This window comes from Rattus rattus, chromosome 1 (assembly GCF_011064425.1).
Source record: "Rattus rattus isolate New Zealand chromosome 1, Rrattus_CSIRO_v1, whole genome shotgun sequence".
NCBI lineage: Eukaryota > Metazoa > Chordata > Mammalia > Rodentia > Muridae > Rattus > Rattus rattus.
This window is the reverse complement of record NC_046154.1, coordinates 41971318-41990715: the sequence shown is the minus strand read 5'-3', so window position 1 is coordinate 41990715 and position 19398 is coordinate 41971318. Positions and strand designations below refer to the sequence as shown.

The 19398-nt window shown below is 50.4% G+C and overlaps 1 protein-coding gene across 1 annotated transcript in view; it reads left to right on the top strand.

Moving 5' to 3' along the window:
* Positions 1-19398, top strand: part of Trabd2b (TraB domain containing 2B) — a 198337-nt gene that overhangs the window by 166185 nt on the left and 12754 nt on the right. Inside the window, exons 3-4 of the mRNA XM_032900210.1 lie at positions 2213-2359; positions 8437-8611. Of these exons, the coding sequence (XP_032756101.1) occupies positions 2213-2359; positions 8437-8611 (322 nt within the window). The remainder of the gene's footprint in view (positions 1-2212; positions 2360-8436; positions 8612-19398) is intronic.

The following is a 19398-nucleotide window of genomic DNA, read 5'->3' as shown; positions in this document are numbered from 1 at the left end:
TCACACCTCCAAATGGGATTTCTCTGGAAGAGAACAACAACAATAACAACAATAAAAGAATTCTGCAGCGAAAAGCAGTTTGAAACCTCCACACCAAGCTAGGAAGATTGGGGCTATTTCCTCCTAGGTTTTATTTAACAAACACATACTCAGCGTTCACTTCATGCCAGGACCGTTCTTAACACCGTGCAGCCTGGAATATACTTAATCCCCTGGAATACCTCCCGGCTTCATGAAGGCCGCGCCACTGGAGACCTGACTTCATGAGTCAAGCAGGGTCCACGGGAGACATTTGCCCTCCAGCCAGGTCCTCTGGCGCCCAGGCTGATGACCTCACCGCAGGTCAGGCGGTGCCTTGGCCAGGCTGATCTAAGAAGCAGCAGAGCAGGTGTGTGTAGCCGCTGGGTGTGGCCACAGGAAGTCCCTCTGTCTTAGGCCCTCAGAGGAGGAGAGCGGATCAGCTCGACACGGACACTTTCACCGGAGGCACGTACCCTGTGGGAGGAAGTTCTTGTTGCCTTAGCAATGTCCACAGCAGAAAAAACGTCACTGCGTCCTGTAATTCATCCCCAGCCACCACGCTGCCATCGACACTCTGCACCAGATGGCTGCAGATCTGATTTCAGTGGTGGCAGCCAAAGCCCAGGGGCCTGGAGAAGGCCCAGACATGGGGCGAGGGGTCTGACCTCACCTCCAGCCCTCTCATTAGGGGAGCAGTGGGGGTCGCTATAGCTCGTGCAATCCAGTCTTCTTGCCATTAACACAGAGGGGGCCCAAGTGTGGCCTTATTGCCTGTTTCACCGAGTTGGCCGGCCCTGTATACCTATTTCAAAAGGTTTTATTCAGATTATGTGTCTTTGTGGGAATGTCTACCAGCCTTCTAGATGTTTTTCTTCAGGGCTTCTAAAGTACCTTTGAACTATGAAGGAAGCAGCAGGTCCCCAGGTCCTAAAGAGAAATGGAGATCACAGTACCCTCTTTTCCCCCAGGCACAGTGCTGAGAGCTGTAGATAGATTCTAGAGTATTTCCCGTGTTCAGGAAACTCAACCTGAGGTGAGGCTGGCCGTTGAACACAATGGAAAGCTAATATGCGAACACTGGTGGAAGGAAGAGCGGTGTATCAGTCATCTCTCACTGAGATTATGCTGTGTAACAATAGAGTGCAGAGCTCAGAGTGCCAGGACCAGTTGCTGTTAGGCTGCACTGATCTTGCTGGTCTCACAGGTCTGGGAGTGAGCTCTCTGTCCATTGGTCTGACTGCTACTGGCTGTGCAAGTTTTGCTGTGTGTTTATCAGCCTCCAGCAGGGTGGAGTCAAAGGCACAGAATATGAAGGGGAACAGCCTCAGTGTGCAGGCGCTTTTCGGGCTTTCTTTTGTAATGCTTACAGCCATTGTCCTATCGCCTGAAGCAAGGTCAGCATCAGAGTGCGTGGAATCCACAAAGCCCCTTAGTTGACCAAAAGAATCTGGGGTATCAGAACCTTGGGGTGCAGACTCCAGCTCAAGCCATGTGGGTAAAGTGTCTTCTAAGCCTGGTGCCTTAATTTTCCCATCTAAAAATGGGGTTGTTGGCCAGGCCATGTACGGTGGTCTCCACCTATAATCCCAACACTTGGGAGGTAAGGCAGGCCTGCAAGTTCAAGGCAGCCAAAGCAACATAGTAAGAACCTGTCTCGAATAAACAAGACGAAGTCTCCCAGGGCCTGTGTATAAGAGCCCCGTGTTCTGTGGAGCCATAACCTTCAAATGCCACAAGCTGCTTAGAAAGTGTCTGGGTTCCTTGAAAAATTCTGGTTCCAGTGGAAAAGAGAGTTCTGTATAGTATTCCAAGTGACGCTGGCACCTAGAAACGGCATCCCTGGAGCCAGTAGCCCAGAGAAGAGAGATAGAGGGTGCTTCTGCTGAATGCATGGGAGGACGGGCTCTAGGGCTCCAGCTCCCGAGACCCTCTGAACCTTCATACAGAGCTGGGGTTTTGTTTCCTTTTGTTTGCTGCTTGACCTCATTTGAGGGTACTCTTGATTATAAACTGGGTCTGCTTGTCCTAGAACACTACTAAGCAAAGGCGGTCAAGAGATAGACTCACCCCAAACTCCAAACTCAGATGCTCTGCTCTGTCATATGCCTTCTTTTTCACACCTGTAGCCCCAAAGTTCAGTGAGTGGAAGTCTGTGAGCACAGCCCTGATGCCCTTCTCTCTCCTTGGCCAGGTGCTGTTTGCCCTGAACCAGACTCTGCTGCAGCATGAAAGTGTGCGGGCTGGGAGTCTGCAGGCACCTTACACCACAGAGGACCTCATCAAACACTACAACTGCGGGGACCTCAATGCAGTCATCTTCAACCATGATACATCCCAGGTGAGGCCCTCTTCTCCTCCTGCCCTGATGGCCTCTGCACTGCCATTTGTGAAGACGTAGAGATAGCCTCACATGATCCCACCTGACTTAGCCCCATTGTATAGTGGGCATAGACCAGCTTCTCTCCAGCTATAATAAACAAGAGCTATTGTTGTCTACTTTATAGAGGGGGAAACTGAGGCTCAGAGAAGGCAAGAGACTCCCTTAAGGCTGTACAGATTACTATTGAAATTTCAAGAACAGCAGCTTGAACCAGAAGACCCACAGAAGGGTAAATAGCCAGTTACTATGAGCTTGGCCTTTAGTCTAACTCAGAACCTTCTGCCTTGATTCAAATCCTAGAGCCAAGATTACGGACATGCTAGCAAGACCCCAAGTAGGTCCCCAAAGATTGAACTTGGCTTGACCCTGCCCAGACTTTATCTATCTCCTCAGTGATCTCCAACAAATTCCAGGACACCCCCACTCAGCATTCAAGGTCCCCTAAGACGTGTGCCCTCTGGGGGCCTTGTCACAGCCTATACCCCGACCCCACCAGCACCCCAGGCCTGTGGAATTTACAACTGTTTTTCAATACCTCTGAGCCTTTATCCAGCTTCTTCCTCCCCTGGATTCTTCCAACTTGATCATGGATTAAAGTTACTCTGAAAAATCTCCCCAGTATCAGATTATCTCCTGGGGCACCACATTTTCCCTCAAGGTTTCCTCTGTTCTGTGTGGTATTTTGATGTTCATCCTCTCAGAAAGCTTGGATTAGGCAAAGGAAGCCTTGCTCCTTGTTTTTAGACCCTGGCAGATCCCATTTTCTCGGGGTAAGGCAAGCCAGCCTCTGTAGTAGCCTGTGTGTTCCTCCTGCTCTGCCCCTGCTCCTGACCTCTCTCCTTCATACACACCAGGAGCAAAGTCCACATCTCATCCCAAGAGCCCACCTGTATGCTTCTGCCTTCTCACTATTCCCTCAGCATAGATGCTCCTGCCAGGTGTCACCTCAGAGCATGCCCCTCCATCTTCAGGGACCACCAGCTCCATAAGAGTAGCCCCATCCACTCTCTCTGCACTGTAGCCTGAACCTCCCTCTCTTCCCGCCTAAAAACCGCATGGTATTTTGTTATGCCCCGCTTTCCTCCCATGGTCTGGAAGACTCTTAACACCACAGACTTTCATTCATGACTACTTACCGTCTGCCCATTAAGAAAACACAAGCTTCACGAGGGCAGGGTTTGGGTGTATCATTAATTCATATATCCCCTCTGGCAAGTCCCCAGCCTAAAGTAGGACTCTGTAAATACTTGCCAAACAAATGAAATAGTGAAAATATCAATGTGGGGCCACAGTGCACAGAGGATATGGTGGGGAGCCAGAGAGGACAATTCTCACAGAACTTACCCTCTCACAAGGAGACTAGGAGAGCCAGGAAGCCATTGCCTCATATAGAGACCCTTGCTCTGGGGACAGAACTGCTGCAGCTACAGCTCAGCAATCATGTACAGGGGGCTGCAGCTGGGGCTGGGGCAATAAAGAAAGATTCCTATAAAGCAAGAGGCCACAGAAGAACCTACATTGGCCGCCGTGAAGGAGGAATGTTCCAGCTGTGAGCACAGTGTGCAAGCAAGCCAGAGACTTGAAGAGGCAATGGAGAGAGTTCTGGTTGGAGGCCAGCCAGGCCAGGGCCACAACGTTCTGTCTGTGCTTGCCACCCTAACCCAGACACAGGCACCCTGAGGGCAGGGTTGAGCTGCTCATCCCTTGGTCCCCACTGCTCTGGAGACCACTTGGCGCCTGTTGTAGAGTACTTGCCAGCGAGTGACTGTCATGCACAACACTGTAGGTACGTCATGTACTTAGAGAAGCTTAGAGGATGGAAGAGGAGCCCAGCCCTTACTGTGGAAGGCTGCAGGTCTGAGGACTCTAGTCTCCAGGTGGAGGAGGGAAGGGAAGAGGCTGACACTGGGAACTGATAGGACTCTTACCAGGGCCCCACTTCTGGTGAGCCTTACCCTAAGCCCACTAGATGCAGGGTTTGGGAGGTGATGCTCCACCAAGTGATTAACTGGCTGTGATGTGGTTGGCCTGAGGAAGAAGTAGTGGACACAACAAGGCCTAAGGTTGACTCTAAGCTGGGGGAGAGAGGCATAGGGTGAGCTTGGGGATGGTCAATCCAATTTTCCTTTGAGCCTATGCCCAGGAATACTGCTGATCTCTGATGGCAGTAGCCATGTCCCCCAGATATGCAAGTGGTCCAGCCAGACTTGAATCATGGTCCAGGCTGTATATGGAGTACACAGAAAGCCTACCTCACTATGCAGAAAAGCCAGGGTCATGGGGCTTGAACCCTACCCTTATACATCATTCTGTGTGGAGCTCTATCAGCAGTCAGGGCCCCACATTCTCTAGGGATCTGGAAGCTTTAGGGCTTGTCACCCTGGTGCAGTCAGGAAGGCTTCAAAGCAATCATAAAGTAGGAACTCAGCTTGGGAGTGGAGTTTCTCAGGGGAGAATGGCAGCTGACAGGAAGGGCTGACTGGTGTCTCCAGAGAGCATAGTTTGCATAGTGGAGAATAGATAGAGGGTGAGAATGCCCTGTGGTGTAAGTCAGGGAGTCTTACAGTCAGAGAGATACCCTGGCTGCAGAAGCGAGACTGATAAAGTAGCCTTTGGAGGCCAAAATGGAACAAGTACAGGGCCTGAGGCCCAGTACCCCCAGCCCTAACTGTATACCTCCTCACTGCACCATCCCCACCCTCGTCAATGATTGCTCCCTGATGCTGCAGCTGAAGGTCACTGGTATTGTTAGCATTCATAATGGGAGGGCCACACAGAGTCCTCCCTGAGAAGTCTGTGGTCCCCAGCCCCCTGAGGGGCCCAGTGGCCACATATATGTTTTATTCAAACAGTGGACAGTAATGTATTATTACTCGGAGTCAAGATGGTTGACAGGAGTGCAGCAGTCTCCTTCAACCATAAACCTGGGCTGATCCAGTGAACCAGACCACATAGTCACACTTTAAGACCCCCCCTCTGTGAACCCTGCTTCCCTCCCTGCCCTCTCCCACTGCATATCCCAGAGTGGTCTTACAAGAGTGGCTGACTCCTCCATGGGGCTGGGAGTCTCATGGGAAACAGCAAAGGGTGCTGAGGTGGCCCCCAGCCTCCTGACATAGAGCAGGACCTAGGGAGGCTCTCAGAGCATATCTGCTGAGTAGATGGGTCCAGGGAAGTGGGTAGTTGAGTATCATCAACAGACCTGGGCACTTGGCCATCTCTAGCCACAGGTCAGGGGAGCCTACACTGAGTCCCTCCCCCATGACCTCACCCCAGCCCTGCCCTGCCTAGCCCATATCTTTGTCACCCCATCACACACCAATCTCTCGGGCTCTAGGGACATTCCATGATCTATTTGAAATGTTATCATGTGCCCTCCACTTAAACTTGTCATGGGAGATTTAAGGTCCCAGACAAGTCTAATGACATCATTAATTTGCTTCTCCCCCAGCCCTGGCCCAAACCCAGGCCCCATCCTTGGCATAGGGCCAAAGCCCATCATCATGAGACTCACAGAAAATGCTAGACCGTGGCTGGGAAGCCCAAGGGAAGCTGAGTAGCTAGTCCTACTTCTTCATGGTTTTGAAGTTTCACTCTTTTTCTTGTTCTTATAAATAGTTAAGTCCCCCGGGAAATCCTTATGCAGATGCACCTTGTGGATGAGAAGCAGAGAAGAAAGGAGGGGTACCTGCTCATAGATCCCATGATTTGTGGGAGAAAGAAGTTCACTTCTGATAGTTCTGATGACCATCTGTCATCTCTGTAGTCTACCCTTCACTGGTAACCCATAACATCACACAGGAAGGTGACAATGCAGGATGTCATTATACATACATTGTGTGTATATACGTGTGTGTGTGTGTGTGTGTGTGTGTGTGTGTGTGTGTGTGTGTGTGTGTGTGTGACAGAGAGAGAGATGGGGAGAGAGAGATCCCAATCTGCCTTTCTGAAGCTGGTCTCATTGAATCCATGCACTAAGTCATATGTGTCACCCTGTTACCGATAAAGAATGTGAGACTTGGAGAGCCCATATGACCGAGAGAGCACCAGGCAATGAAAGAAAGGTGGCAACCCAAGCTGTGCTGGTTGTGCGACTGCAGGACCTGTGCTCATCAACACTCTTCCTCAACTGCCGCTCATCCTGCTCATCCGTCCACTCATTCACTGACTTAACAAATACTAACTGTAGTAAGGCTTGGCCTCCCATCCTCTCCCAGATCCCATAAATGGAGAGAAGCCTTTGAGAGGTGTGTTTCCAGAAATAGTCCTTCTAGTCATGGCCTCTCTGTTCTCCGCCCTGACTCAAAAATCTTTAGCGTCTCCTGTAACTGCATCAAGTCAAGTGTGACCTGTGTCATCAGGGCTGCCAGTCATCCCTTCCAGTGTGGAGGAGGATAAGAACTCCGTTTCCTCATTTGTCTATCTGCCAAGCAGGCAGTCTCTGGGTGCCAGCTCTGTACTGGCCTAGGCACGAGCAGGGCTGCCATGCACATTGTACACATTGTGCAGTACTCACATTGAGACAATCACGTCACTTCCTTCTCCGTCCCAGAGCAGTGAGCCCAGCTTCTCTGACAAAGGAGACGTAGTGTGCAGGTGCTCTTACTATCCATTCTCCCACTGCTCCTTGGCCAGCAGAGCAGAGGCAGATGTCCAGCCTCCTCACAAGCCCTCAGGGTTCAGACACTGTTGACTCCCCCATCTTTCTCAGAAAGGATGTTGACAACTCCTCCTCGGCTGTAAAAAGCCCTGTGCTTTGGGTAAAAAGCCATAAAAATTGGCTCTTCTGGGGGACTAGGCTCTCTAGGAAGTTGGTGTCTGTGGGCACACACTCCCCTCATGTTTCAGTCAGGACTAGTATTTTGTGATTTGTGCTTGGCTAGGTGACAATGAAGAACGGAAGATGTCCTATGAGCAGGAGCTTGGCAAATGCTTTGGCATGGGGGGATGGGAGGAAAGACAGTGTGCTTTGATTCACTGCCTTTCTTTCCCTGCAGCTCCATGCCCATTTTGAAGGAGGTGGTGCTAGAATGGCTGGACCTATCTTCCAGGCCAGACAGAGGAAACGATAGAGCACAACAACCCAGAAGGGGCAGTGCAATCTTACATTCATGTTTGACCCCTGGTAGGCATCTTCCCTGTAGCAGGCCCTGGGGACTTGGAATGACATGACTTTGTCCTTGAACTCAGGGATCCTTCTGCCTAGTTCAAGAGCACATCCACAAAGCCCTTGCCAGTCCTCAGGCCATGTGGCAAGTGACACACTAGAGAGGGAAAAGGACCCAGAACTGGAAAGATGGACAAGCTCTAGGCAGCTTATCCCACAAGCATCAGTCTGGAAGGATCTGTGATCCTGGGATAATTTTCAAGAAGTTTCTAGAAGTTTGAAGCCAGATGGACAGAGAGGTGAAACTCTGAAAGTTCTGCCCTGCTCATCTGTGTAGAGCAGAACACTGAGTGCGGCCACAGTAGTGGCCCTTGTCTCCTTTAATCCCTCCTGTCACACAGTCCTTCCTACAAATGAGAGTCAGGACTTAGCAAAATGGAGCAGCTTGTTCAGTATACCCAGCATCAGAACTGAATCCAAAGTTCAAGTCTTCCTCACACCAAGCCTGATGGCCTTCTTGCCATAGCTGTCATCTATACTCCCTTGATGAACTGGGTTCCGTGTCCACGTTGTGCTAGATTCAGGGCCAAAGGAAGGACATAAAGAACCCAGCATGGCCTCAACACCCTAACCCCAACCTCCAGAGAAATAAATACCAGGCAGACCTGGATGTGAGTCTTAGCTGCGTTCCACCAAACATTGGCTGTGGTCACACATGTCTCAGGCACACATGTCTTTCACTCTCAGGCTTGCTTTACATGTACAACTGTAACAATGCTCTTCTTTGAGGATATGAGGGTTGATGAGAAGCAGGAAACAGAGAACATTCTCTTCAGAAAGGTAAGTCAATAACAGTCCTACCTGGGGTTTATCTGACATGCTCCCTGCTCCATCAAGACCTGAAGGTTGTTCTGTCTTACCATTGCAGCTACCCAACTTCATCAACACCACCCTCCCACCTCATGAGCAGGTGACAGCCCAGGAAATCGACAGCTACTTCCGCCAGGAGCTCATCTACAAGAGGAATGAGCGCATGGGAAAAAGGGTCATGGCGCTGCTGCAGGAAAACCAGGACAAGATCTGCTTCTTCGCCTTTGGAGCAGGTTTGGCTCTGACCTCTACTTGTCAAGGAAAAAGCTGAGGCCCAGAAGAGGGTGTGAAAGCCACATGGTACCCAGGAACAGAGCTAGGACCCTAGTGTTTCCCCAGCTTCTGAGCTTCTCTCATAGCATCTCCCTTGGCAAGGGAAACACCCCCTGCCACGGCCCCTTCAAGTGCCAAGTGGATATATGTGAGCCCCGAACAATCTTTCAGTGCCCATCCCAGCCTGGTCCCACTCAACCTAGAACCAGGGCTAATCATAAGGGTCTTGTGGCCTCATGAGTGAGGAAGGGAGACAGCCCACAGTTGTAACTCCAACTCTAACTGGGCCGTGCGTCATGTCACCTTAACTGGTACTTTCCCAAGGGTTCAATTTTCTCTTCAGTTAATGGGAAGGACGGCATTAACAATTTGATGAATCTAAAGTGTCCATGTTATAGTGTAGTTGTGAGGATGAGTGACATTCAAATAACCTTCCATATGGTGGGGATCCACAATGGCAGCTGCCATAATCATTATCACCACCATCATCACCACTATAATGAACTTAAGCGTCACCATGGCAACACAGGACATGAGCTAAAAGTTTCTAGGGGTCTTTCTTCTCCTGTAAAGGAACTCTAGACAGAGTTCCTTGGGGCCCCTATTCCTTCTCTGTTCCTTACCCTTCCTACTTTTCTCTGGCTGTCTCCAGTGGCTGCATTAGGGCCAGGATTGTATGCAGGGTTCTGTGTTGTCATCTTTAGTTCAGTGAGTTACAATGACCATTTACCTCTTACCACTTAACTTTGTGAAATCCACCTGTGTTTTGTGAAAATTTTAAAATAGCTTACAGCTGGATGTGATGATGTTCACCAATAATCCAAGCCCTCTGGACACAGAGGAAGGCAGATATCCAAGGCTAGCCTGGTCTACCTAGAAAGTTCAAAGCCAGCCAGGGATATATAGCAAGCCTCTGTCTCAAACAAACAAGATGGCAGCTTATAGGTATGCTCATCAGTCCACTACTCTGCCTCTCTCCCTATGGCCTTGACACACACCCTCCAGGCCAAGCAGTCAGTTCAATCCACAAGGGCGCCTGTGGACATCTAGACTCTGTAACGGGGCTGTCCACAGTCTATCTCTGTACCTCCCCTGCCCACATTCAGCTCCAAGGATATTGAGGGTAAGAGTTGGGAGTATATTTATCCAAACTATTCTTCTCATTTTCAAATCTCCTTCAAAATGAGGCTCATAGGAGGGTCTCAAACATAGATGTAGGCCCTTTTAAAACAGCTCATGAAGGCCATAGAAACTACACAGAAAGAGCTCTGCTCCTCAATGGCTCTGCTATGGTCCACTATGGCCTCCAGCAAGTCTTCTCCCCTCTTATGACCTTAGTTTACTCACTTAGACAGAAGACGCTGACTTTGACTTGATCTGTCTTGTATTATGGGCTGTCTAGAATTCTGGCACAAGTGTCAGGAACAGGTGGGGTCTCCCAAGGGATCTGGAGGGGTCTTCTGAAGGAGCCCATGAGACAAGTACCTATACTAATACATGGAGAGGGGGGTGTCACTCTCCCTCTTGCAGAATATCTTCAGGGTCCCTGGTGTGAGCCACATAGCTACGAGGACCTGTGCAAAGAAGTAGCCCTTCAGCATCTCTTCTCTCGGTCACCACGTCTAGGCACTGCACTCTCTACTAAGTGGCCTTAAGTGACTGCAGAACAGCAGCCTCTGGAGTCCCCCAGCTCCATAGTTACTCAGATTTGAAGGAGCCTCCAGAGAGCACAGGCACTGAGGGAGGCCAGAAGAGAGCAGGGATGCCTCTCAAGAACAGGCCCCAAGATGCAGGTGTAGGGTTACTCAGAGCCTGGTGGTCTTTTGCACCAGCCTTCGCCTATGGCTGAGGAAGCTAAAAGATGCAGAACACTGACTTTCCTGTGATGCTCCAAGCCCACAGGGCACAACAGTCCACTCAAGCACTCTTTCAAATCAAAGCAAACTGGGGGTTTGGGGGTGGGGAGCAACTTGTTAGGGATAGCAGCAGGAAGGGATCTCAAAGTCCTTACTTGGCAGCATTAAAAACTGGTAGCTGTGTTTAGCCCCACATCCATCCACATTGTTTTTATATGGGAAATAGTTTGGCATAGTAAAAGAGATGAGGGACGGGGTGCTGCCAAGTTCAAGGCAACTTCTGTGGCCTTTTTAAAGCCTCGTTACCTAAGCAGAAGCCGCCAGTATAGAAAGATAGGGATTCCAAAAGGGGAAAGAGAAGAAATGGAGGAAGGGGAAAGAGTTGATCTCCAGGCAGAAGAGGGTACCGCAGCTGAAGTGTGTATGAGCAGGTAGCTGATGGCTTCCCACTAAGCCCACTCTTCCAGCTGGAAGGCAAAGCTGAGAAGGAAGACAAAGGGCTCGTGGTTTGAAGAGGGGAGAGCATTTGACATGAATACAAGAGAAGCCGACCACAAATTTGACAAGGACAGGAAGTTAGGGCAGATTTAAACTCTTGAGCCATCTGTGATTAATTGCTATTGGGTGCCTAGAGTGTGGTGCTCTAAAGAAGCACATCAGAGCCCAGCATGAAAGTGTTGACCTGTCCATAATGTCTGCTGGAACCGAGATTCACTTGCTTCCTCCGCTGGCATCGAAGGCCCATAACCCTGTCAAGTTGCAGGTTGTTAAGATTTCTCTAGCAACTCCCAAAAACTAGGATTTAAAGATGGCCACTATACCCAGCTGTCTCCTGTGTTTACCTGCACACTGCCCGCTCAGTGACCATCCCCATGCATGTGAACTTCACCATGGTAGGGCCCACAGTCACAAGACTGCTAGCAGATTTTTAAACAAAGACACGGTGAACCAAATCATGCAGAAGTGAGTATATTCCATTCAGCCCCAAGGCAGAGAGAGAGAGAGAGAGAGAGAGAGAGAGAGAGAGAGAGAGAGAGAGCGCTTAGACCTCGGCATTAAGAGGAAATAGCAATGTTATCCTTCATTCTAGGAAAAAAGATTTCCTTGGTCTGTTTATTTGTTCAGCCATCCAAGGATCTTGTGGCATTTTTTTAATAATAAAATGCATGATTCAGGAACTGGAGGAGCTAAGTTGGAAGCATGAGTCACCAGCAGGTTGTGGAGTAGGGAAACAGGTAACCTCTGGGGCCCATTCATTTCCAACTCTAGCAGTTGGAAGTTGTCCGTTTCTGTGTCCCTAGCATAATATAGTGTGAAGAAAGCCCATACTTCTGGCACTTCCCAATCCTTGGATCTCAGCGTTCTAGTGCTCTAATTGCCTGGTTGCAATATCCTGGCTCTCCGGTCTCATAGCATTCCAACATTCCAGCATGGTTTGTTTCCATTGTTCTCGGAGACTTGGGAGTAGTATGGAGCCTTGCAGAACCTGGACATGCCTTCCGGGGCAGCCACCAACTGCCCCACAGGAAGTAAAGTCCAGACAGAAGGCAGGCAGAGTCGGAGACAAGAATCTATTGCTCTGAGTATTGGGACATCCAGGACACTCAGCCTTCAAGGCTGCTCAATGGCATTCAGAACAACACATATGGGCCTGAGGCAGGACTTCATGGAAAGATGCACCATTACCTTAACTAAAGGCAATTGTGTTGGCTGAGATATAGCTCAAAGATAAAGCATTTGCCTCGCGTTAATCCAGCACCACCAAAAATGAATGAATGAAGAAACTACTTCCTGTAGAAGGTACACTGTCCTGTTTGACAATCCACCCATACAGCCATCGTGCTTAGGGCCCGCTGTAAGGATAGGATAGCCCTTCTGTTCCATTTGGCAGACAGGTGGAGATGCACACAGGAACAATAGAGCCTCAAAGCTCCAGTGAAGTGATGGCAATGACTTTGTTGGGGTGGTCAGACTCCCCAAAATATCCAGCTGCTGCTTAAGCCCTCCATCCTAAGCTCACACAGTGTCCTGGAACCCCAGAACTTAAGATGCTCATTCCTCCCTTCTTGAATGAGCAAATGGGTGAGTGAAGGTGATGCTCCTGAGGTATGCAAAACAGAAGACCAGTCTCTCCTATGTTACCACAAGAACATTTGAGCCAGAACCGAAGCCTCTGCCCCACGGTGGGAGCTAGGGGCTTTAGCTGCATTGCATCTACCATCTGGAAGGTGAGACTACAGTAACAAAAACAGAGTGCTAGGTCCCAGTGAGCAAACCACACAGGCTGAGGCAGGAGGCAGAGGCTTAATGATAAGCAGGGTTTCTTGGGGGAGGGGTAGCAATTGGTGAGGAAAGAATCTGTGAGAAAAGTAAGCCACAGCAAGAGTTAACTCAGGGCCTTGATTGGTGAGAATCATTGCATGGTGAGGTGGAAATGGCTTGCCCTCTGAGATAGTCCTATAATCTTCCCAGAGTCTTTCCACTCCTTCTGCACAACAAGAGGCAAGGCATTAGGCTCCTTCCAGCCCCTGCATCCCACATCCCATGCTTGTTGGCAGAGGCTGACTTGAAGGTTTCCTAGAGAAGGTGGGGTCTGGGTGGCGTGTCCCTGTGCATGTCCAGAGGTCCTCCACACCCACATAGTCCTCAGGACAAGACCCATCCTTCCCTACGTTTCACTCTGTTCTCTATTCACCACCTTTGGGACAGAAGCCCGTCAGAGTTCAAAGATGGTCCAAGAACAGCCAGCCAATCTGGAATAGAGGCTAAACTCCTGGTAGTTTCTTCCCTTCACCCACAGCACCCATGTTTGTCCTGCTTCGCAACACAAACATGAGGCTAAACCTTCCAGAAGTGCTTCAGAATTCCCAGTAGTGCTAAAAGGAGCTCTGTCACCACACCACACATCCATCTGGAGCGGCCATCTTTGCAATGGCTACCATCTTTGGCCAGAGCCATTCCCATTCAACCCAGAGCATCATAACAGGCAGAGCAATATCTCCTTCTGGCTTGTGCCTAGTTAGCCTTCCTTTGAACAAGACCAGTCAATAGGAACCGTGGGCCATGTCCCCAGGGTTGTCTCTAGGACTGTGCTGTCAGCAGAAGATCTGAGAATGCCAGCTATGGGCTGAGCTGGATAGTGCCAGGAACGAAAGAGAGGAAAGTAATAGACTAGAGTGTGGACTTTGAAACTAGGCTGTAGGACATCCCAGTTTTCTTCTGAGAGGTGTCTCTGGACTGGTCAATGTCTTCGTTCCTCTTGATCTCGGAGTTCCCTCTGAAAGTGGCCTGAGAGTCCGTGAGTAGCACATGAATGGCTCATTGCCAGACACAGCTTAAACAGCCTGTCAGGCCACTACTACTCCAGGACCCCTGGTTCCTCCGAGCCAGCAATCCTCCAAGGACATGGCTCATTTCACACCAGATGAGGAGCTAGAAGAACTCTGTAGCACTGCATGGAAATCTCAAGAACTTAGTTAGTGTTAAATAACAGTGAGGCTCAGGACTGTATCATAGTTAAGAGTTTTATTGCTGTGAAGGGGCACCATGACCACGGTAACTCTTATAAAGGAAAACATTGAATTGGGGGTGGCTTATAGTTTCAGAGGTTTAGTCCATTATCATCATGGTGGAAAGCATGGGAGATAGCAGGCAGGCAAGGTACTGGAGAGGCAGCTGAGAGTTCTCTATCTTGATCCACAGGCAGCAGAGGGAGTCTGTGTCACTGGAGGGAACTTGAGTATAGGAGACCTCAAAGCCCACCCTCACAGTGACGAACTTCCTCCAACAAGGCCACACCTCCTAATAGTGCTACTCTCTATGGGCCAAGTATTCAAACACATGAGTCAATGGGGGCCATACCTATTGAAACCACCAGAGACAGGATGAGCCTCTGTCCCTAAATATGTCTGTAGCCAACAGGAGGTCTTAGACCCTGGAACATTGAACCTCAGGAAAGAGCCTAGTGTTATAAAGAGTGATTGTCCCAGTCACAGCTGAGACCTGCAACCTTGAAGCCCATTACGAATCCCACTCTACACCAGCCTGGACAGACCCAGCAGTCATTGCCTACATCTGTGGTCATTTGTCACCAGAAGGAAGAGGGCCATCCCTGACTCTTCTTGGCCTCCATGTATTAGCCTAGCATGCATTAGATGCCTGTAAAGGTTTTTAGATAAAGCAATGTGGTCACCAAGTCCTCGGGACCAGGAAGCCAAAGCCTCGGGGGCTTCTACCTCACTCTGAGTTACCTTCAGTCACCCTCAAATGACAGGTGCCAGCAGAGACGTGGCCTCCTGACCCCAGAGCAGATTGTTAACTTTGAAAGCATCTGATTCAAATGACCTAAAAGCTTCAAGCTCAAGGTTATAGAACCAAATGGATGCCTTGGTGAGGGAAGAGGAACTTTCTAAGAGGAAATTCACACCCAGTGACCAGATGCCCACTTAACCCAGCTGTCAGATAGCACAGGCTACTCCAAACAGGAGTCTCCCCAGAACCCCAAGGCTGGGCATTGTCTGGGCAGCCAGCTCCACAAGTGCCTTGCTATGGACACACCTGAGCCATGGCTAGACATAGACCTGTCTTTTATGCCTGCGTGTCATGGGCACGTTGAACTATGGGGCAGCTGAATGAGAAAATGAATCCAAATATTTGGCACATAATGCCTGCTAGAGACGGAGCAGGCAGTTTGTCACTCGGTGTTTGTGTCCATCTTTGCCACATTGATGGCGGAGCAGAGTCTGTCCTTCATCCGATATTATTTCATCAGTTATGCCTGGCATCCCAGAAGCTCCCACACAGGAGCCTGGCGCATGTACCTGTCTCTCCCACGGGTAGAGACCACAGTGTGTTTCAGACCCTGGCACGAGGCTGGCTACTTAGTCCGTCTCAAGTCTGTCTCCAATGAACTGAGAAGGCTCAGCCCTTTGCTGGGTGACTGCAGAGCAGAAGAGGAAGCCCAGGTCAGCCAGGTCTCCTCCACATAGCTCTGGATAGACTAGAAGCCCTGGTGCCCCTCATTATCCACCCCTCCTGTCACACTTCCTAGGGAAAACAAACAGGGCTCTGGTTTGATATCCGGCCGGAGGCCCTGGCAGTGAGATTCGCATTTGAAAGTTTCCCTTGCATTAATTTCAGACGGAACATAAATACGGACTTGGGATGCCTCTTCCAGGAGGAGAAAACTGGAAACCCGCATGCTCACTGGAGAGAAAACATGTGTGCTGGCCGAAGGCACCCGCGTTACTCTGGAGCCTGTGCGGGGAAACATCTGGTTCTCTCCTCCTCCGCCACCCAGCCCCCACTGCAGTCTTGAAATTGCCCAGTTAATTGGCGCATTGTTCATGCTGAGCGCTTCACACACTTCCCTCTCCAATCTGCTGAACCTTGGAAGGTACACACGTTTCTGACCATTTCCTGCCCCCCAACCATGATCTTGGCATCTCTACAGCTGCCAAGTACTTCAGAGTGGGCGTGATGGACCTTACCATGAACTGGATCAGTTCTGGGGACGAGCCCAAAAAGCCTTGCCTCATACCAGCTGTGTGACCTTGGGCAAGTCCTACTTCCCCCATTGAGCCTCAGTTTCCTCGTCTATAGAGTGGCAGCACCTTCAGTGGCTACCTGCAAATGAGATGGATGGTCCAGAGACCTCTGAATATATTCAGGTCATCACCTGGTGAAGCCATACTGGCGGATGGGGCAGGGGGACAGGAAGCCAGGTGGTACAACTGCATATGGGGGAGTTGAGACAAAGAGAGAAAGGAACTACCCAAGGCCACAGGGCTCATGGATGGGCTGAGTATTGTGCCCAGGCTCTGCCCTGCCCTGCCTGCCCATGCTAGAGGGTCAGGTGAGGCTGGCAGGCTATGCTCTCCATCCTCCAAGCTTTGTGCATCGGCACAGCCTATCATACACCCAGAAGAAAGGAGCCTCTTCTCAGCTCTGAAACATCCCCTGCCCCTTCTCTGTTTGTATATAGATGTCTGTAAGTGGCCCCTGGTTTGTCTCAGAGAGACAAGTCCAGCCTCGCCACATAGAGTTGAAGCTCTGTACTCCCTGAACCTGAATGCTCCCGATAACCATCTAATTCTGCCCATTCTAGGGCCATCTCCCCACTGCATCCTTTGCTTCCAACTCTGGGTCGCTCTCTCTCTCTCTCTCTCTCTCTCTCTCTCTCTCTCTCTCTCTCTCTCTCTCTCTCTCTCCCCCCTGTCTGGCTACCTTTCCTCTTCCCTCTTCTCCCCCTGAAGTAAGTTACCACATCTCTTACAGCTGGTCTCTGGCCCCTCTCCTCTGTCCTTCTCTTTTGCTTCCCAGGTCCTGAAGTTCTCTCCTCCCCACTCCCATCTCCCCCCCACCCCCCACCCCCGTCCCCTGTCCTTCTGCTTTTCTTCCTACTTCCCTCTTTGTGTCTCCTTGGCTCCCTGTGCCCCACCCTCTCTTTCCTCTTCTGTTGTCCTCTCTGGACTCAACAAGCGAAATGGAAATGGAACGTGTCTTCCTGCAGAGAGCTGGCCAGAGAACAGCTGGAAGCTAATGCTGGAGGGAGATGCTGAGTGGTGGCCAGGAGCCCCAGGGAGGCTGGGCAAGCCAAACAGGCTGAGCCCCAACATTGTGGGGCCCCTTTGGAAACCTTCCATCACCTTGCCGGCAGGTTCCAGCATGGGGTGGTGCCTTGTTCAGAATTTCCAACTTTGGAGACAAGCCTAAGCACTGTCTGCCAACCCCTGGGGACAGCATATGCTGGACCCTGACTCTGGCCTGTATAGGGGCCAAGCTCCTAGGATTGGTGGGATCTTGAGAAGCGTCACCAAGGGCCAGGTCTGGGCTACAAGAATGGGGGAAACTTGGGTCTCCTGGGGACAGGATGAGATCATGGAAAGGATGTAGAGTAAAAGGCTATGTCACTCATTCATTCAACAAACATTCGTGGAGCCATGGTGGTGCGCCAGATTTAGGCTTAACTTTGGGGACAAAGATGAATCAGGCATGGTCCCACCCTCAAAAAGCTTATATTCCAGCTCCACCCCCATCAGGTGGCTCCGTGAGAGCACGTTACAACAGAGTCAGCTCAGGGCTGTGGGCAGGACAGGTTAGCTACAGTGGGAAGGGACTGAAGAGCAATGCGGTGTGGCTGCGGGTGGTGGCAGCTGGGCAGCCCAGTGTATTTGAGAGGAGACACCCAGGGTCTCTATTGACTGTGGGAGGTCGAAGGCCAGCATAGCTTGATTAGCAATGTCCCGTAGAGGCACAGTGATAGCATGGAGAGAGGGCAAGCAGGGGTAGTGGGCTAGGTGGAGATGTCTATGGGGCCACTGAAGTAGTCATCACTACTGTGAGTAGCCGAGCTGTGAGTAAAAGGAAGAGGAAAGAAGCTAGGGGCAGCTTTCACAGCTCCTGTTTGGACTAGGCAAAAGAAAACCCACCAAGGACGTCGCCCATAAGGACAGGGTGACAAGGGCACAGGCCAGAAGCAGGCTTAGGTACTAAGAAACTGCAACTACGGGTCTCATAAGACCAAGCACCAGAAAGAGTAAATGTCAGGAACACTGGCTGGGATTCAGGATTATATCACTGAGTTCTGTGCACAGACGATATAGAAGGGTCCCTCCTAGGGTTGACAAGGAGCATGGAGGAGAAGTACCATTCTCCCATCCTAGAAGGAAGGATGAGAGGCAGAGAAGGTAGAAATTTGAGCTAGACCTACCCACTTTCTCCAAGTATCCCCAGACTAAGGAAAGCAATCCAAAAAAAAAAAAAAAAAAAAAGCCTTAAGGTTGAGGAAGTGCCAGGGCTCTTAAGCAGACACGGGAGACATCCAGAGCCCAGCAGCAGCCCTTGAGGTCTGCACCACAGAAGCCACATAGAGCTATGCCAAGCCTGGGCCCTCTGACAATCTACAGTATAGCCTCAGACAGTCAGTGGGTGTCACCTGCCTCTCTTGGACAGCATGTAATTTGGAGTTTTCACTGGTAGATCTTGAGGATTTCTGGGCAGATGTGGGGACCACGGTTGGACCATTGGAGCTTATTAAAGCCAGATCTCCATGGAAGGAGAGGGGGCATTTAAACCATTGTCCAGAGCAGAGGCCATGAGCTCCTGGCAGAGTCCTTCCTCCTGGGCACTGAAGAGAGCACCCACTTCTCTCTTCCAGTTCCACAGAGCCGAGTGAAGGGGGATGTGTGCAACCCACCCAGGGACAGTTTCAGCTCCCTTAAGATGACATCCTGGCCAAGGGCTTTTACTCCCCCTGCCTCTCTGGGCCAAAGGCTCATTTGACATTTGTGGTGAAAGACACTGGTGACAGGAAAGCTTGGATCACAGGCTGCCTTAGTTGGTTTCTGCAATAAAACACTGTGAGCAAAAGCAACTTAGGGGAAGAAGGGGTTTGTCTTACATTTCCAGGTCATTGCCTAGGTATGGTAGGGCAGGAACTGGAGACAGGGACTGAAGTAGAGACCATGAAGGAATGCTGCCTTCCGGCTTGCTCAGCTTGAGTTCTTATTCAACCCACAACCTTCTACCCAAGGTCAATACCTCCCACAGTGGGCTGAGCCTTCCTGCATTAATCATCAATGCTACATCTTTAAGAAGCTCCACAGCCGTGCCCACAGTCCAATCTTATCTGATGGAGGCCATTCCTCCTTTGAGGTTCTCTCTTCCCAGGTGACTCTGGTCTGTGTGGAGTTAACAGAAACTAACCAGCTCACAGGCTGAGAGAGAGACTCTGGGCCTATTGTCAGCATGCCAGGTCAAAGTCAGAATCTGGGGGTCCTATGCTTCACGGTTCACACCTATACTTTTGTCTCTTCTGCATAGAGATCTCTGCCTGCCTCATTCCTCCTCTAGTCACTGCTCACACTGCCCTCCACCTGGACCCCCTCATC